Source organism: Mustela lutreola, chromosome 14 (assembly GCF_030435805.1).
Source record: "Mustela lutreola isolate mMusLut2 chromosome 14, mMusLut2.pri, whole genome shotgun sequence".
In the NCBI taxonomy this organism is placed as follows: domain Eukaryota; kingdom Metazoa; phylum Chordata; class Mammalia; order Carnivora; family Mustelidae; genus Mustela; species Mustela lutreola.
The window spans coordinates 48,319,411-48,338,714 of NC_081303.1; the positions used below are offsets into that span (position 1 = coordinate 48,319,411).

Sequence of the window (19,304 nt, forward strand, 5' to 3'; positions counted from 1 at the left end):
AATGATGTTCTTTGTAGCAAAAGGATCCAGTACAGGATCTCACATTAGACCTGATTCTCATGTCTCTCTAGTTTGATCCTTCCCTTGCCTTTCATGATGTTGTTTTTGGGGTTTTGCTTTGTTTTCAAGATTTTATTTATTTATTTGACAGAAAGAGAAAGCACACAAGCAGGGGGAAAGGGAGAGGGAGAAGCAGTCTTCCTGCTGAGTGGGAAGTACCACGCAGGGGTGTGATCCCAGGACCCTGAAGGCAGACTCTTAACTGACTGAACCACCCAGGCACCCCAACCTTGGTATCTTTTAATATAACAGGCCTGTCATGTATGTCCCTCAGTTTGGGCCCAGTGGTTCCTCATAAGTATACCCAATTTATGCCTTTTTTACAGTGTCGCAAAAGTGATCCTTTGCTCATTGTGTTCTAACAATTTGTCCAATTACTGGTAGTGCTGAGCTTTGGTCACCTGATTAAGGTAGTGTCCGCTAGGTTTCTCCACAGTAAAGCTCCCTTTTCCTCCTTTGTGATTAATAAATATTTTATAAGGCAATACTGTGAGATTGTGTAAAATCTAGTTCCTCATCCTGTATTTATCTATCTTTGGTATCCACTATGTTCCTTTCTTGGATTGATTTTGCAAAATGGTCATTTTTCTAATTTCATTACTTCTTCTCCATTTATTAGTAGGCATTCTATTGTAAGGAAGAACTTTCTGTCCTCATTTCTTTTTATCATTCATTTATTTATATTAATGTGTGCTCATGGGTTTTTATTTTGTTCATTGGGTTGTAATTTCTCACTATTATATTTATTTTGATGCTCAGATTGTTTTAGGTTTGGCTTTTTTTTAAAGATTTTTATTTTCTTGAGAGAGAGAGAGAGAGAGCAGGAACACAAGCAGGGAGAGTAGGAGAGAGAGAAACAGGCTTCCTGCCTAGAAGGGAGCCCAATGTGGGGCTCGATCCCCGGATCCTGGGATCATAACCTGAGATGAAGGCACATGCTTAACGACGGAGCCACCCAGGTGCCCCCAGGTTTGGCTTTTTAAGCAGGTCTCTGTGTCCTTTTGTCATGTTCCCATTATTGTAAAGTGCTTCCTTACTTTCCGACACAAGAGACCCAGGCTCATTTTCTATCCCTGCCCCAACTCTGGAGTTAGTCATTTCTCCAGGGAGCCCCGTTCCTAATGGAGAATGGCATGTAGAAACAACAATCTGGGCACTAGATGTGCAAAATGCTGCTAGAGTGTCGGTCTTCCCACATGTCTCAGTGCACAGAGGAAGGAAATACACATATAGATGTATTTACTTAGACACATGTGCACACACACATCCTTGCGTATTTTTTTAAGATTTTATTTATTTATTTGACAGAGGGAGAGAGATCACAGGTAGGCAGAGAGGCAGGCAGAGAGAGGGAGGGAAGCAGGTTCTCTGCTGAGCAGAGAGCTCGATGTGGGGCTTGATCCCGGGACCCTGAGATGATGACCTGAGCCGAAGGCAGAGGCTTAACCCACTGAGCCACCCAGGTGCCCCACATTTTTACATCTTTCGTTGTTTATGTCTGTATATATTGCAGATCACTTGTTCACACCAATACCTTCAATCCTGTGTATCACAAGGTTTATCCTAGGTTTCCCTTTTCTTTTATACCTGCCTTCGCCAACATTGAGAAACCTAGCACCCATTAGCCTTAATATGTTTGTTTATTTGCTCAACCCTCCTGTATAAAGCCAGTCCCCTAGCTAGACCAGGTTATTGCCTCTTGGTGTTGAGAAGATCAGGTGAGATATCGTATGTTAAAACACTTTTTTCCCCTAAGATTTTATGTTTTTATTTGAGAGACAGAGAGTGAACAAGAGAGCATGAGTGGGGGGAAGGGGCTGCAGGAGAGGGAGAAGCAGGCTTTCCACTGAACAGGGATCCCTTTTTGGGGATTGATCCCAGAACTCGGGGATCATGACCCATGCTGAAGTCAGACGCCGAACCAACTGAGCCACCCAGGTACCCCAAAACACTTTAAAATATAAAAGAGTTTACCACTGCCTAGAAGCTGATACAAGAAAGAAAGAAAAAGAGACAGGAATAATAGTTGGGAGTAATAGGCTTTTACATTTCCTGTTTAGTTGCCAAGGAGTAATGAAATCACTGTATAAACCTTACAGAAACAGGTCAGAAAGTGACTGATCAGGGGGCGCCTGGGTGGCTCAGTGGGTTGAGCCGCTGCGTTCGGCTCAAGTCATGATCTCAGGGTCCTGAAATCGAGTCCCGCATCGGGCTCTCTGCTCAGCAGGGAGCCTGCTTCCCTTCCTCTTTCTCTGCCTGCCTCTCTGCTTACTTGTGATCTCTCTGTCAAATGAATAAATAAAAAATTAAAAAAAAAAAAAAAGAAAGAAAGAAACTGACTGATCAGACTTATTCTTGCCATGTCTTTCTTTCTTTCTTTCTTTCTTTTTTAAGATTTTATTTATTTATTTGACAGACGGAGATCACAAGAAGGCAGAGAGAGGCACCTGGGTGGCTCGGTGGGTTAAAGCCTCTGCCTTCAGCTCAGGTCGTAATCCCAGGGTCCTGGGATCAAGCCCCGAATCGGGCTCTCTGCTCGATGGGGAGCCTGCTTCTCTCTCTCTCTCTCTCTCTCTCTCACTCTCTCTCTCTGCCTGCCTCTCTGCCTACTTGTGATCTCTCTCTGTGTCAAATAAATAAATAAAATCTTTAAAAAAAAAAAAAAAGTAGGCAGAGAGGCAGGCAGAGAGAGAAGGGAAGCAGGCACCCTGCTGAGCAGAGAGCCCAAGCCTGGTGTGGGGCTCGATCCCAGCACCCTGGGATAATGACCTGAGCCGAGGTCAGAGGCTTTAACCTACTAAGCCACCCAGGCGCCCCTTGCCATGTCTTTGAGGAATAATGTAACCTGATGACTTTCATTCTTCCAAGTGAAAAAGTATCCCTCCTAATCTTTCCCTAGACAATCATGCTTGTTATGAGACTGTTACTATTTAGGTTTACATCAATATTTCTTTTCTAAGTGAAGAGATATAATAGAGAAAAACTCTTATCAGATGAGATTAATTGTATAAGTAGGATCTAAAATGTAAGATTCATAGATCTGAATTCCCAAGATAATTGGCCTTTCAGACACAGTATAGTTCTGGTTTGTGGTAAAATTAATTAGTCTGCTTAAGTTTTTTTAGATTGGGAATGAATTAAGACCTCTCCTAATAAACCCTTATCAACCTGTATTCCTCAGACCAACCCCCAAGTAGCTGATCACTTCCCTTCATTTAATTTCACAAAATTTGCCATAAGAATAAGGAAAATGTCAAGATAATTAGAGGGAAAAAGAGTGGCATGCTGGGAAGATTTGAAGGAAAAAGTATAAATTTCGTGTAGGAAAAGGAAGGGCAGGATAGAGTTTCCAAGAGCCCAGAGAGAAGTGAGTTGTCACTTTGGGGCTAAATCCACTGGCTTAGAAAGCATTTGGCCTAGAAATGTTGGATAGGATAGTGATGACAACAGAGTGCAAAAGATTAAATTTGAGATGTTTCAAGGCCAAATCCAAGAACCTTCAACACTAAGAAAATAAATTCCTTTTTTTTTAACTCTTGGTTGTGCCTGTGGATAACTCAGTCCTGTAGTCTTGCATTTCCGCTCCTGTCTCTGCTTTCTCTCTTCATTTCTGACCCTTTCTTTCCCCTTACCTGAGCCCCTTTCCTGTCTTGTTCTTCCCTGATTGCGGCATTTTGGAAAACTCTGGTAAGCTGAATACTCAGAGACTCAGGCATTAAAGTCTCTGCTGTACAGAGAGATTCCTTTGCAGTGGGCCAGAGTTTCAGTTTGCTGGGCTTCCTTGTGCAGCCAGAACGATATGTCATTAAAGTGAAACATAAAGGGCCTGAAGGTGCTCCTGACTGATGTGTCTGTCAGGGCATTGTTACTGAAGAGATCCAGAAGTTGAAAAGTCCCCATTCTCATATTTAACTCACTGTTAGGAGAAATCAGCGTTGAAACGGCGGCTCACTCTTACTGAAACAGTGGTACCAGAAGGTTTGGTGGGGTTCGCTCCTGAGCATGTCCCCAAAGAGCCTCTCTTTATTCCTAGAAGCTGGCAGGCTTTCTTTTCCTCCTGCAAGTGGCAACCCGAATTCTGAGTTGAAAGTGAATCTTTGCCCTTGGCTCTTCTCCAGCATTCCTCGCTGAGCGAATAGGGATTTGGAATGTCAGAAAATAGAAGAGGGGAGGGGAAAAGATGTGTGTATGACTGTGAGTGTTTATATGTAAAAGCAGCTTCGTCTGGGAGGACTTCGGGAAACTTGACTTCCTCCGATTGCTTCCTTCTCATAAACTCTTGGTTCCTTATTTGTTTTGTTTTTTGTTTTTTGTTTTTTTAAGTTGTTTAATCTGAATTATCACGGCAGTTCTAAACCCCTTCCAGCCCAGTGGAGTCAAGCTAAGGAAAGACAGCATGATTTCCAGAGGATTTCTCTTTCTTCCCTCTGGATAAAGTGACGGTAGTTCGTCCCAGGCTCGCCTCCAGCAGGATCCAAGGTCGTCTTTCCTCTGGGATTTAATCCGGTGTCATCGGGAAACTAGAGTCAGGTTTTATTGGGGAGCAAGTCTCACCAAGAAGTGTCCTTTTGGGAGAATCAAGGACTCGATCTAGGCAGAAAAGGTGTGGCTCAGCGCAGTACTCTCCATCGTAAGCTACCAGTCCCGAGCACTTGTGGTTGAAGCTGGACTGAAAATATTGATGGAACACGCCTCTCAGACTCTGTTTAACTGTGGACTGGTTCAGAGTGCAAGACTATAATTTACAGGGTGGCTTTTATCCTTTATTTAGTTCTATCCAAAGTCTTCTCGCATCAAATCAAAAGGAGAGATTCTGGGAGGGTAACCTGCAGGGCCAGTTTCCCAGCGTTACGTGAAGAATCCAGCGGTTGAGTATCTGTCTCCATCCTGAGGAACCATGTCCTCTTTATATACCCGAAGTAAAGAATTCACTCGGAATAGGAAATCTCAGTCTGATTCTCCCCCAGCCTCTCCCTCCCCGACTGCCAAGACGCTCCGAGTAAGCAGCATTTTATTTACATATGTTCCTAGTTGTGTCAAAGGTGGAGAATGTGTGTGTAACTTGGGGAGTTAAGTTTAGAGCAAAGGCATTTCAGAGCATATGGGAATCGGTAGAGGAAAAAAAGAAAATTTGCAAGTAAAGACCGTGTATGCTTTTCTGCAGGAGGTTATGGTTCACAATACTTACTGTAGTCTTAAGTAAAAGCAGATTTAACTATGTCAGACTACAGTTTCTGTCTTTTAGCTTTCAACCATCAGTTGGTAAGCTGTCTGACAGATTTTAGAGTCCTTGTCACTGTATCTTACACACATTTCTTAATTTCTGTGGCTATTTTTAGTTGCTCCCTTTCCTGTTTTTTTTTGTGGGTCAATACTATACTTCTAGAGAAAAAGCTCCCAAATGGTCATGAAACTATATACATTAAACTTCAGTTATGTGCAAGTTCCTCGTGAATGTGAGAGAGAATATGCCCTTGCCTGTTTTATGTGTCCGTTGAGTGATAGAGAGAAAAAACAAAACAGAGCAAGGAATTATGGACACTTGGAGTCTTTCTTACTCCTCAGTCACCAACAGGAGATTTCCTGCTTATAAAGGCAAAGAAAGAACTCCTAGCTATTGACAACCAGCTGTAGGGAGGTGATTGTAATGTCCTAGGCAGATTCACTTGAGTTTTTTCTCAAGTGCATATTTCTGTGGAAGCAATTTGCGTCTTAAATTGCCTCCATAGGAAACTGACCAAAGCGAGGACTGTTACCAATAGCAAGCGATGAGAAGCCCGATGGGCATATTAGGTAGTAGGCAAGGTAGCAGTTCCTTCTAGGGAACAAGATTGTGCTCTACTGCATATACAGAATAACAAGCATGATGGTCACAGCTTCCTTATTTGGGGAGCTGTGGGGGAAATATCTGCGAGAAACCAGAATTGACTGCTGCATTTCTGAGTTATTTTATATTCATTTTCAGTGTCTTTCTCATGGGATAAATTACCATGGAGTGGCATTTGGTGTGTGACATGTTGGTCTAGGACATCAGCTTGGGATGTTTAGTTATCGGAATACCAAAAGGATTGTTACAAAGCTCTTTCATTCATGACTTCTTTCTGTGAGAGGAGTGGGAGGCTCCAGGGTATATGTCACCCGTGTTGAGTTCCGGGAGAGTTCCATAGGCTGCTGCCTTTCCTTTCTAGGAAGCCACAGAGTGTGGGGCACCACGGGGGCTCAGCTGGTTGAGTGTCCAACTCTTGGTTTCAGCTCAGGTCATGGTCTCAGTGTCGTGGGATAGAGCCTTGCGTTGGGCTCCGTACTGAGCATGGAACCTACTTGGGGTTCTCTCTCCTTCTCCCTGTGCCCTGCCCCCTGTACACACATACATTCTCCCTCTCTCTTTCTCTCAATTAATATTAATTAAAAATAAAAGGGACTATAAACATACAGTTATTTAAAAAGAAGCAACAGCAGCCACAGAATGCTTTCCCCTCAACAGCTGTTGGGTACTTTTTGGTGGCCTCCAGCTGAGGTCCACAAAATGGAGCACTTTTACTTCAGTAGTGTGTCCCTTTGTTCCTGTCCCTCTTACCAAACTGGTGTAAAGAACCCATCGTTAACATTTGTTCACTGCTGTAACCACAGTTCCCAGAGCACTCAGCAAAATCTGTTTGGCGACACACGTGCCTTTTCCTTTTCTCTTTGAACCCATTTCTTCTTCACAGTTAAGTACTACTCTCTTCTTGTCTTAGTCCTCACAGCTGCCATCCACCGTTTCCAGCCTCTTTGCATCATCCCCCCACCCCCATTCCCTGACTTTTTAGACAGAGGTCACCATGGGACGGAATTTGAAAATTTGGATTTACAGGAAACCAGCACATGGATGGCCTTAATAAGAGACCGCGTCCCAGTGTTAGTGGTCAGTGGCTGTGGATTCCCATAATAGCATCTACTTACTGTGACCAGCTTCTAGGTCCACACAGCCTTGGGCTCTACTCTGGAGACTGTTGATTTTTGTATATCATTCATGTTCTATTACATTGCTTGTGTCTTTACTGTCTGAGAGTGTGAAGGATATGCAAGACTAATTTGGAGGCTGAATAGGTTACAAAACCAGGATTTATCTCCTACGAGTCCCCTGTAGCCTAGTTTACTCTCACGTCCTAACTAACTAGGGTGCTAACTGGTTTTGAATGCTGTGACCATCGCGCCTCTCACTCTGTATGTGGTGCTCTTTAATGACTAGTGTTGTGGTGGCCATGTTGCACTCATTTGCGTTCTGATGCCCAGTTACTGCACTGGCTGCTGTTATACCATCATTACCGCGTTTCACCCCTAGCCACCCTGAAAGGTGAGTGTTGCTCTCACCATTTTACATGTGAGGAGACTGAGATACATGGAAGAGAAGTGGCTTCCCCACATCACTCAGCTAGTAAGCAGCAGAGCGTGGCCTCTCTGGCCTCAAAACCCATATTTATCCACAACACTGGTTTCATACCAAGTACATTGGAAGGTTAAGGACATTCTAGAGTCAAAGAGGACAGTTAAAAGCTTGGATAGCTGTGGGAATCCAAAATTCAGGCATAATGAGGACCCAGGAAACTGAAATTGCAGGAGGGAGGAAGACGGTATCTGTAGACCAACGGAGGGAATTGACAGGCTCTACTGATTTTCCCACGTCTGATTCTCGAATCCTAGTCAGAGCTTATGGAAACATGGATCCCACAGAGCCTGAGACTGTGTAGGCTACAGGTCTTCATATTTCTCTTAGAGGCAGAAAAACTTGAGTAAGGATTCAAGGACATGTCTGTGGTCATCTTCAGAGTTAAGATCGGAACACCTCTTGTTCTCCCCATGCAAACTTGTGTACCTTCGGTTTTCTGCTAAAACTTGCACAAAGAATCCAACATTTTTCAAAACAAATGATTGAAATTTTGAGCCAGCATATAAATATTTATGGTGTTTTTTTTTTTTTTTATTGCTAAACAGGCTAAATACTAAATGCTTTCAGATACGGAACATGCTCTCAAAGGGAATTTTTAAATAATGGCTATTCACAGGGGAGCATGTTTTGGACCCCTTGCTCTTAGCCAGATGTTCGAGCAGCAGCTTGGGCAAACTGTAAACTGTAACTCAAACAGGTATGAATTTTAACTCGAGAAAACAAACAACAGGATGATTTCTCAGTACTAGAAAACTGAAACTCTCTCATCATACCTTTACTTTTCTTTTTTTTTTTTTTTTTAAAGATTTTATTTATTTATTTGACAGAGAGAGATCACAGTAGGAGAGAGGAAGGGAAGAGATCACAGAGAGAGGAAGGGAAGCAGGCCCCCTGCTGAGCAGAGAGCCCGATGTGGGACTCGATCCCAGGACCCTGAGATCATGACCCGAGCCGAAGGCAGCGGCTTAACCCACTGAGCCACCCAGGCGCCCCCATACCTTTACTTTTCAACTCTCATCAGCTTCTGATACTTTTAACATGACATAATTCTGTGGTTCTGTACTTGGCAAACTAGGACCCTTTTAAATAGTATAAAAATGTAATAATGGGGGCTCCTAGGTGGCTCAGTCGATTAAGTGTCCGCCTTCGGCTCAGGTCATGATCCCAGCATCCTGGGATGGAGCCCGGCATCAGGCTCCCTTCTCAGCAGGAAGTCTGCTTCTCCCTTTCGCACCCCTCTGCTTGTGTTCCTTCTCTCACTGTGTCTCTCACTGTGTCTCTGTCAAATAAATAAATAAAATCTTTAAGAAAAAAATGTAATGCTGGCCTAGAGATTAAAGAACTAGTATTCTCCCTAATGAAAGTCACTTGCATATGGAAGATAATATGTGTCTTACCAGCTAAGATTTTACTTTCTCTAATTTGTATTTTGAAAATAATATTTTTCATTCTCTGAACACAAAATTACACTGTCAAACATGGTTTTTAAAAATACACCCCTCTCTTTCCATAACAAAAATATCCATCATCCATTCTTTTAGTATCCCCACCGCACTCTAAAATGACTTGTGTCCTGGGATTGAGGCCCTTGTGGAGGCCTGCTTCTCTCTCTGCCTCTGTCTCCCTCCCCTGCTTGTGCTCTCCCTCTTTGTCTCTCTAATAAATAAAATATTGAAACAAAGAAAAGAAAAGATATCTGAGTCAGTCTGGAAGTTGTTCTGTTTTACCTGAGTAAAAAAATCAGAGATGAGTAGATCTGTTATTCAGGGAGCTCCACAAATTTTAGAGACAAAAGAGATGTTGAACTAGTGTGAAAGCCCAAAGACTTGTTTAAAAAAAAATAATTTCACTCTTCAGGGTCAACAGAGACCAAAGCAATATTAAGAGCATACCATTGAGAATAGTCTTCTTATTTTTTAAAAAAGATTTTATTTATTTATTTGAGAAAGGGTGAGAGAGAGAGAGCACAAGCTCAGGGGAGAGGCAGAGGGAAAAGGAGAAGCAGACTCCTGGCTGAGCAGGGAGTCTGATGTGGAGCTCAGTCCCAGCATCCTGGGATCATGACCTAAGTGGAAGGCAGACACTTAACCGACTGAGCTACCCAGGCGCCCCAATTCACTCAAATTTCTAATGCAAACCACACCAATGATTTATGTATGAGAATTTGAAGGCTTAGCCTCTGTTCTCACATCCTGAAACAACTACGTGAGGTGCTGGGTTCACACAATTAGTAAACTTCCTTTTGGGCTGCCCCGGTGGCTCAGTGGGTTAAGACTCTGCCTTCAGCTCAGGTCATGATCTCAGGGTCCTGGGATCGAGCCCCACATCAGGCTCTCTGCTCAGTAGGGAGCCTGCTTCCCCCTCTCTCTCTGCCTGCCTCTCTGCCTACTTGTGATCTCTGTCTGTCAAATAAATAAATAAAATCTTTAAAAAACAAAAACAAAACTTCCTTTTGATGTAATTTCCCAACAATTGAAAAAAATAATAATTCTGAACTATAAATACATTAAACACCTCTAGCTCTTGCTTTTTCCTCACCATTTATATTATCAGTTCTCAAGTATATAAATTCTATTAACTTAGAAATTAGTCCATTTAAATGGCTTAGCAGTTCTAAATCATCTTGAAAACAAGAGCCAGGTAATCAATCATTGGTCAATGGTCTCAAATTATTATTTGCTAATTTAACAACATAGTTTTCAATATAGGTATATCCAAAGATAATAAAATACTAAAGAATGTCCACATTGTAGGGCTTAGTTGATATTTACTTATTATATGGAACATTCTTGAAGTAAGTAGGTCATCAGCTGAACCCTGGGAATCTTTTAATTAGACAGATTTTCATTGAATTGCTTGGCATTTATGATAATAGGATTGGGCCTGCATCTATAAAGCAAGATCCGTAGCATTTTTCCCATTTAATCTGGATTGTTACTCCTTTAGGATTTATATCTCAACTGAAAATGTAGAGATTTTTCATAACGTTTGTCACCCCAGCCATTAATATAAATAAAGGGAACAGTTAGCCAGTTTGTTTTGTTTTATAACCAGTTCTACAGACTAATCAGAGAACATTTGGTAAACAAGTGAGTGATAAAGGATCGCTGCTTTCACAGACCTCTCAGGTTAACAGCCTCCCCTCAGCCTCTTAGCCTTCCAGACCATTCATTATTGATAGTCATTCTTTGCATGTCCTTTCTGCTCTCCTGTGGCAAACACCAAACAGTTTTTTCATGTATTATCCTGTTCTTTCTACCTCTCATTCTGCATCTGGGCACTACCAATCTGGAATTCATACTTCACTTTGCTTTATAATCCATTGTCATGGAATGAGAAACATTTGTCTGGGTGAAGAAGGCTAATGAAGGATGCAATCTGTGAACCATTTTTTTCCTAATGAAAACCACTAGCGTGTCTGTTTTCTTTTTTAATTCCACTCAAGAAAAGCCAATGGCAGGAATTCTATAACCCAAGGACCCTCCTAAGCAAGAGTAGTAGAACCTGTAGAAACAAAAGCGGATTCCCCATTTGGAATCTTGGGTGCTGGACTCGTTAACCCGTGTTCTCCATAAAGCTGCATGAGATGATGTGGCGCCCGGGTGGCTCAGTGGGTTAAAGCCTCTGCCTTCGGCTCAGGTCATGATCCCAGGGTCCTGGGATCGAGCCCCACATCAGGCTCTCTGCTCAGCGGGGAGCCTGCTTCCCCCCTCTCTCTCTGCCTGCCTCTCTGCCTACTTGTGATCTCTGTCAAATAAATAAATAAAATCTTTAAAAAAAAAAAAAAAAAAGGCTGTATGAGATGGCATCTGAAGTCATGGTTTTTCGACCAGAGAGACTGGGAGTTTTGAAAGCATCAGTTCCTTTTGTGGAGTTTCCATGTGACAACACAGAGAGGCAAGCCGTGCCCTACCCTTGGCCCTCCAATTTTCTGTTTCCATGTTTCCTAAATGTTTATCAAGGCCACCTACTCTATTTCCAGTCTTCTCACCATTAACATTCCTGGAGCATCTGCTATGCAAAAGCCCTATGCTGGACACTGGAATTCAGAAATGATAGATACAGTCCCTGCCTTCAGAGAATTGACAGTCTAACTAGGGAGATGAAAAAGAAAATCAACTACAAGGTGTTTTTGTTTTAAGAGATCAGTCAAGTGTAAATGCATTAGCCGGATATTTAAAGAACAATAGAAGATAGGTGATTGAAGGAGGAGGAGATTACATTACAAAAGTGGGAAAAATATGTATGAGAAAGTATAGGGTTATTTTGAGCTGCAGATCAGTGTGGCTAGAACAAAAGATATATTTAAGAGTATAATAGGAAATGAAACTGGAGACATAGCAGGAGCCAGGTCATATGGGGCTTAATATGTCATTCTGAGGATTTGGGGAGTTATCCTGTAGATGAAGGATTGTAAAGTTGCTGTGATCAGAATTGCTTATTTGAGAGATTTCTGGCATCTGTGGAGGCAGGATTGAAGCAGGGGGAGTCTAGAGGTTAAGTCCGTTGCCCCGAATGCTATACTCCAGGTGAGAATTGATAAGGTCCTGAACAGAGACATTCTCCAGGCAGAACAGAGAAGCATTCAGCTGTTTAGAAGGTAGAACTGACAAGACTTGGGAATTGATAGAATAGGGCTAAGGATGTTCTTGTGAGAAGGCAGAGTCCAGGATGACGCCCAAGTCTCTGGTCTAGGTGACTCAGTAGAAGATGGCGTGACAAAACTTAGTTGGCATACAGGGGAGGGGGAAAAGGGCATGAAGTGGGGGAAAAGATTTCACTTTTGGATATGTTAGAGGTTTGGAACATCCAGGTAGTGGTATCCAGGAAGAATTTGGTCTAAAGCTCAGGAGAAAAGTATGGGCTGAAAACACTGATATTTATGATTAAGCTATGGGAGTGGTAAGCTTGTCTGAGGCATAGATACAACATAAGAAGGGAGCTGAGAATAAAACCTTGAGGTGCGGGAGGTAGTAACAACGTGTGGCTTCTTCCCGTCGTTTTTGCTATTCAGTTACTGCACAGAAAGCAGAAGATCTTATATATTGTTTGTTTGTTTGGAGGTATTATAGTCACCTCTGTTAACGGTGATAAGCTTTAGTTCCCAAAGAATCCAGAAATTTAGGAGGTCAGTTTAGGGTCAGATAAGAGTTTAGGGTTCTCATTTTATTTTCTGTACATAATCAGCTGTGCAACCTGGGGTTGTTTTTCGAATTTGAAAAAGTGCTCATTTTATTCAGCTTTGTTTTTCACTTCTCTTTCTCAGTCATAATATTTGTGTGAACAGACAACTAATTATTGTCAGAAGACCGAAGGGAAGCAACTGGAGTTGGCTTTCATCCCCTTTTGTTCTTTTTCAGCCCCTTTTTGTTTCTGTTCTTAACCTGTTTATTATGCAGTGAGTGGCGGTTATCCACAACTGGGGCATTAATTCTTATCACAGCCCATCGTCTTTGGTTACACAATCTGGGAGTTCTGCGGGTGCAGTGATTAGATGATGATACTAAAAGTAAGGCTGGCCTTTATGGTTCATTATGAAAGCAACATTTTCATACAGGACTCTTCCCACCTTTGTGTTTGTTGACTTCATGTGGTTGGTTATCTGGGAGAGAGTATAAGTCTCCAGACAGTAAAATAATGACCTTAAATGTCTGTAGGTTAGAAAGGGTAAGTAGGAATTAGCCTGGATTATCAAAATCTACAAATAATCAAAACCCTTTACTTGTGTGCCAAGGAATTTGTTTGAGCTTTTTACTCTTGCCACCAAGAGGCATTGGCAGAGCCAAAGGACCAAACTGGAGTGGAAGAGAGAATTAAAAAACAGAGAAATTGTGGTAATATCAGTAGCTCACATTTATAGAACATTCGCTGTATGCCAGGTACAGTCCCAAGCACTTAGATTTATTGTCTCATTTAGTGTTTTTGATAACATTATACACTGGGTATTTCCCCTGCTGTAGAGATGAGGACATTGAGGCAGAGAGAGGTTAAATAATTAGCTAAGACCACCTAACAAGAAAGTGCTGGAGTGCTTAACCAGTAAGCCATCTAGCCAGGCCAGTGAGACTGCAGTCACCAGTGGACAACTCCCGAATTACAGTTAGTATCCCTGCCTACTGAACCTATTTTGAAAAGAGACAGTCATCACTAAACCTTATAAAAGAAACAAAATCTTTACTGAATAATTTAGGAAGAAAAAAATCTAAATTAGTCAAAAGTCAGAATTTTGCATCATCTCAAAATAGGTAGTTTTATTATTTGTAAGTATCTGTGATGAACTGTTGCCAAGGAGTGAAGATCTGCTGTACCCTTAAAGGTAGTAATCTAGACTTTTTAGTGAGTGTATTAATTGTATATAAGTAATTATGCTAAAGCTCTCAGTGCTCAAAAGTAGATCCTTTAATAAGGTTATTTCTCTTCTTTTGCTTATGCTACTATAATTTGCTTTATAAATTAATTTTTAAACCAGTGGACAAGGGGCACCTGGGTGGCTCAGTTGGTTAAGCATCTTATTCTTGATTTTGGCTCGGGTCATAATCTCAGGATTGTGAGACTGAGCCCAGCATTGGGCTCTGTGCTGGGTGTAGAGCCTGCCTAAGATTCTCTCCCTCTCCCTCTGCCCTTCCCCACCCATAAGTAAATAAGTAAAAGATGGTACAAAGATACGCTTAAATTCAGGACTTGTTAACAAGTTCTGAATTTGAAGAGCCTGAGTTATTGAAGCTTTTCTTATCTGAGGGACCCTTCTCCTGCCAAAAATCAGACTGCAAATACTTCCCCTCTCCCAAATTTCTTCATTCTGAATTACCTGTTTTGTTTGGGGAGAAAAACTTAGCCCCCTAAATCCAAAGAATCTTAGGCATCTAATACCTAAGGTCTATATGGGGGGGGGGGGGTATAAAACGTTTCTAGTGGAAGAATCAAATTCAGTGGAATTAAATTTAGTGAAAGAATGCAAAGGAAAAAAAAAAGCTTGAGTTATCTTTTAGAGCTTCCAGTAGCACTTAGGGATAACTATGGCCCCAATAAGGTCCCAACTTGTGCCAGACTTCTTACAAGTCACTCATGATAGTGTCTTTCTTCATGACTACCTAGTTTCAAACTCCAGACTGATGAACCCATTAGGCCTGTTCTTTCCATGAAATTTTATGGAAAATCTGTAGTCGGTATTGGTCTCTCTCTTTTCTGGCTACTTTTTTATTTGCTGTACGTAGCAGAAAATCTAGTATCTGATCAGTTTCTTGCATCACTCTCATTGTTTTATGAATATGCTTATCTTTCCTTCCTAAAGAAGAGCTCTTTGACATTAGAGAACCATGTCTTAGATTCTGCACATACCTATTTTTTCCTCCAAATATCACTCACAGAGCTGGGCACACAAAGGCATTTAATATACATACAAGGAATGAACACTGCTGCCTAATTAAGATCTAGTCTCTCTGTTCCTATCCTATTTGCACACCTGGAAAGGAGTCAAAGGCCACATACTAGAAAACCCTATTTCTGAAATGAAGACCAACGATAGGTCTTCCTGGGGCAATTCAGATACCTGCTCATTGCAGTTGGATAGTGCATCGGTAGCTCCAAGATACATGAGTTAATATTTTGGCTTCTGTGGGGACAGAAAGAGAAAAGACTAAGAGCAAAGAAAGTGCCTGATCTTATGTGGGACCTTCTTAGAAGTAAAAACGTTTACTTTATGTTATTTAGGTTCCCAAGTGGTTATTTTCTCTTGAAATGTGAGGTCTGGAGAGCCTCACTAACCCCCTTGCAAAGGTTTTGATTTGATCGTAGCTGTCTAAATCTAAAATAACTGCTGCTCAAGCAGGCTGTTTGTTATACAAGGACATTTACCATGTTAAGAAAAAAAAATCCGTCTTTTCCCAGGCTTTGGGAATGGAGAGGTAAGTTAATGCCTAAAATAGGTGTTAGTGGTGATCAGTAACAGCATCTACTGCAGAGCCTTTTTTTTTTCTTTTTTAAAGATTTTATTTATTTATTTATTTGAGAGAGAGCATACGCCCAGGGCAACAAGCCCTGCGCCAGGGAGTCTGCTTCTTCCTTTCCCTCCACTTAAGTGCATTCACTCTGAAAACTTGAAAAAAAAGAAATATTTATGATATAAACTGAACATTAAATACTGTATTTCTTGACTTTTCTTGCTTGTTTATGTTCCATGGGTATTAAATAATTGGGAAAGACAAATCAAGGAGTATAATATAATAAAGTTATATGTAATTTAATCCTTCTAAAAGCTAAATTTTACTTGGACGTACACTCTCACACACAGCACCTGCTTGCATGGACACGTGCTTCTCCCCAGTGCAAGACCACGTTCTCGTCATTCTGAACGCATATAATCACTAACTGCAGCTGATTGGCCATATGTACTATTGATATTTCTTATTTTGAGGAAGTTATAAACTAGACCACATGTTTTCGTTTTTTGTTTTTTTTTTTTTTAAGATTTTATTTATTTATTTGACAGAGATCACAGGTAGGCAGAGAGGCAGGCAGAGGGAGAGGGGAAGTAGGCTCCCTGCTCAGCAGAGAGCCCAGTGCGGAGCTCCATCCCAGGACCCTGAGATCATGACCTGAGCCGAAGGCAGAGGTTTAACCCACTGAGCCACCCAGGTGCCCCTAGACCATGTGTTTTTTAAAGAGGGATCCTTGTGCTAGTTAGAATTCTAAAATGGCTCCGCAGAGATGTCCTGGCCTAATCTCCAAAGCTCAGAAATATGATGAGACAGTTCTCTGATTATGTCATGTGGCACAATTCCCCTTAAGACGGGGGGATTTTTCTGGGTGGGCCTGATCTAATCACATGATCCCTTAAAAGTAGAGAGCTTTCTTGGCTGATGACAGAGGGGAAGCCACAGAAATTTGAAGTGTGAAAAGGACTCAGTCTGTTGTTGTTGGCTTGAAGATAGAAGAGGCCTTGCGGGAAGGAATGTAGACACCTGTAGGAGCGGTGAGCGGCCTCCAGCAGACAGCCAGCAAGGCAATGGAGATCTAAGACCTTCAGCCACAAGAAACTGGATTCTGCCAACACCATGAATGATCTTAAAAGCATATTCTTCCCCCAGAGCCTCCAGCTAGGAGCCCAGCCAGTAGACACCTTGATTTCTGCCCGGTGAGAACGTAAACAGGGAACCCCGTAGACCTATGCTGGACTTCTGACCTGCAAAAACTGTGAGATAATAAATGGATGTGTTGAGGGCACTACACTTTGTTACAGTTTGTCACAGCAGCAATAGAAAGCTAATACAAGTAAGATTTTTTAAATGATATTAAGGAAATACTAAATTTTTAGATGTGGAGAAAAAACGTGATATAGGCCTCATCATCACTATCCTTTCCTGTCACACCTTTGTGTAAGTCTTGAAAGTTCTTCTCCACCCCCCCTGTATTATTCCAAATTGTGCAGGATCCCCAAGTTTATTACTAGAACAATATAGATTCAGAAAGATCCCTTTCAAGCTAGACCGGGAGCCTCTCCTTTCAAGTTACTCAAGTCCCATCTGTTTGAGTTGTAAAGAGTATTCTTCCCTTAAGGTAGAAAGCTAGGAAAACTTTGTCTCTCTGAGACATATGTAGGAAACCAGAATGATTCTTAAGCTCAAGAAATTATAGAATTCTATTACTTGTCAATTAGCTCCGATATTGAGTAGCTTTGCAGTAGCTCTACAAATCCGAAAGGTCCATGTTGCAACCACACTCCCATCCTTGACTGGTTCATCATCAGTCATTAATCTGAGAACACTGAAGGGAAGGCTGGTCCTCTGTAGGCCATCCCAGAATAGCTCAAATTGTTTCCCCTGGCTCTGCTAGTGCACGAAAACATGATATAAAATGTTCTTTCTGCTTCGTCCCTTTCAGGCAAAATGTAAATAGGAGATTTTTTCCCATCACTGTGGGGTCAGGCCCTAACTCCAAAGGAACATAAGTTAAACCCCTTTCAGTCTTGGCAGAAGACATGTGACTTAGTCTCATTCCTTTCCCTTGGGCCCAGCTTTCCAGAGCCACAATTTTATTTTAAACTTGGTCGGAAGAGTTTGGTTTTAATTACGTGCCTTCCTGAACTCCTGATAACTTTCAAGTTAAAAGCTTTTGTGGGGATTTTTCTAAGCCGGTCTCTGGTGTTCTGAGAGCCCTACACATTTCACAAATCAAAACCAGCCTGGTTCCCGTCCCTTTCCAGGATTGCCGTCTGAATTAATGACGATCTTCAGTCTGTTCTTTGATCAGAAACAGGTCCCAACCAATGAAATTATTATGGGAGAATTTCAAGAGGCATGAAAGGAGAGAGCCCACTTCTTGGTTTTGGAGCACTTTTTAAAACTATGGTCTATGTAGCTGATCATTCTTTTTATCTCTGTTTTCTGTGTTCCTAGTGGTTTCTGAACAGCTCTTAGTCTTTACCCCTCCAGGGTCTCATTCACAATACCTAGTGCCCCAGTTGGGCCCTAAAAAGCTGTGAAATTAATTCCTTCTGTGAACAGTTTTTATCTCATCAGATGCACTGAAGAGTTTCTCCATCATTCGTCTTCAGTAGAAGGTAGAGGAACAATCTTTAACTAAAACACTTAGAGAAATGCCTTCTGCGGCTTCCTGACTAGAGCACCTAACATAACACGTGTGTTAATTGCAAATAGGGTAGAATACTCATGCCTTCTCTGAAATATATGATGTCATCATGTACAGATGAGCTCTTCAGACCCTATCGAAAGAGTAGACTAAGAGTAACTGTTGTTTTTTAAAAGTGAGAGCCTGGGGCACCTGGGTGGCTCAGTGGATTAAGCCTCTGCCTTTGGCTCAGGTCATGATCTCAGGGTCCTGGGATCGAGCCTTGCATCAGGCTCTCTGCTCACAGGGAGCCTGCTTCCTCCTCTCTCTCTGTCTGCTTCTCTGCCTACTTGTGATCTCTATGTCAACTAAATAAATAAAATCTTTAAAAATAAATAAATAAGTAAAAATAAAAGCGAGAGCCCATGGGGGCACCTGGGTGGTTAACCGTCCGACTCCTGATTTCTGCTCAGGTCATGATCTCGGGGTCCTGAGATCAAGCTCCACGCTGGGCTCTGTACTCAGTACACAATTTGCTTGTCCCTCTCTGTCTGTTCCCCCTGCCCTCTCTCTCATAAATAAATAAATAAAATCTTTTTTAGAAATAAAAACAAATAAAAGAGAAAGATAGGGCTATTGCCAGAACATAGGTAAGAAGAACTCACATTCCTAGCTTCCAGATCCTAGATTTGGCTAGCATCCCCGAGCCCTGTGTTGTAGGGCTTCTCCTTATTTGCTGCCCAGTAGGCTGACTTCTTAGAATCTTCTCTTGGAAAACCTTCAGTGTTCATTTCCCCAGCCTGTGTTCTGCTTACCTTTTATGATGTCACTTCCTGGCTTGCTGTTCCCCTGAGACCACTTAGGCAGACTCCCACTCTGTCTTGTCTCCCTCTCTCCACACTCACTCAGTAGTCTCCCTGCAGGGATGGCAAGCAGCTTTTTAGAATGAGAAGCAGTGTCAGGATAACGGTGAACTGTGCTTTAGTTTGATCGACAGCAAGATGAAAAGGGAAGATTGAAGTGAAGTCTTCACCAGTTCAGCAGCTCTGCTCCTTTTACCCAAGAACCAAGAAACCCAAACTTTTCTCTCCCTAAATCTAACCAGTGTTTTTTCATCAAACACCAGATTATCTAAAATATCAAGAGGCCAAACAAAATAATAGTTTCTAGAGATACTCCACCAATGAAAAAACGAGAATGTATGATCTGAAAAGGTTTTTATTAGAAGCTGGGAAATTGTACCCTAAGT

General features: G+C 41.8%; 1 protein-coding gene across 9 annotated transcripts in view; it reads left to right on the top strand.

Moving 5' to 3' along the window:
* Positions 1–19,304, top strand: part of PPP1R12B (protein phosphatase 1 regulatory subunit 12B) — a 221,067-nt gene that overhangs the window by 170,067 nt on the left and 31,696 nt on the right. The window contains exon 1 of one of the 9 annotated variants that reach the window (XM_059146025.1): positions 4,262–5,059. The exons of the other annotated variants lie outside the window; for them this stretch is intronic. Within the exon in view, the coding sequence (XP_059002008.1) occupies positions 4,958–5,059 (102 nt within the window). The 5' untranslated portion in view covers positions 4,262–4,957. Of the gene's footprint in view, positions 1–4,261; positions 5,060–19,304 lie in introns of those variants that run through there. 9 annotated transcript variants of the gene reach the window in all.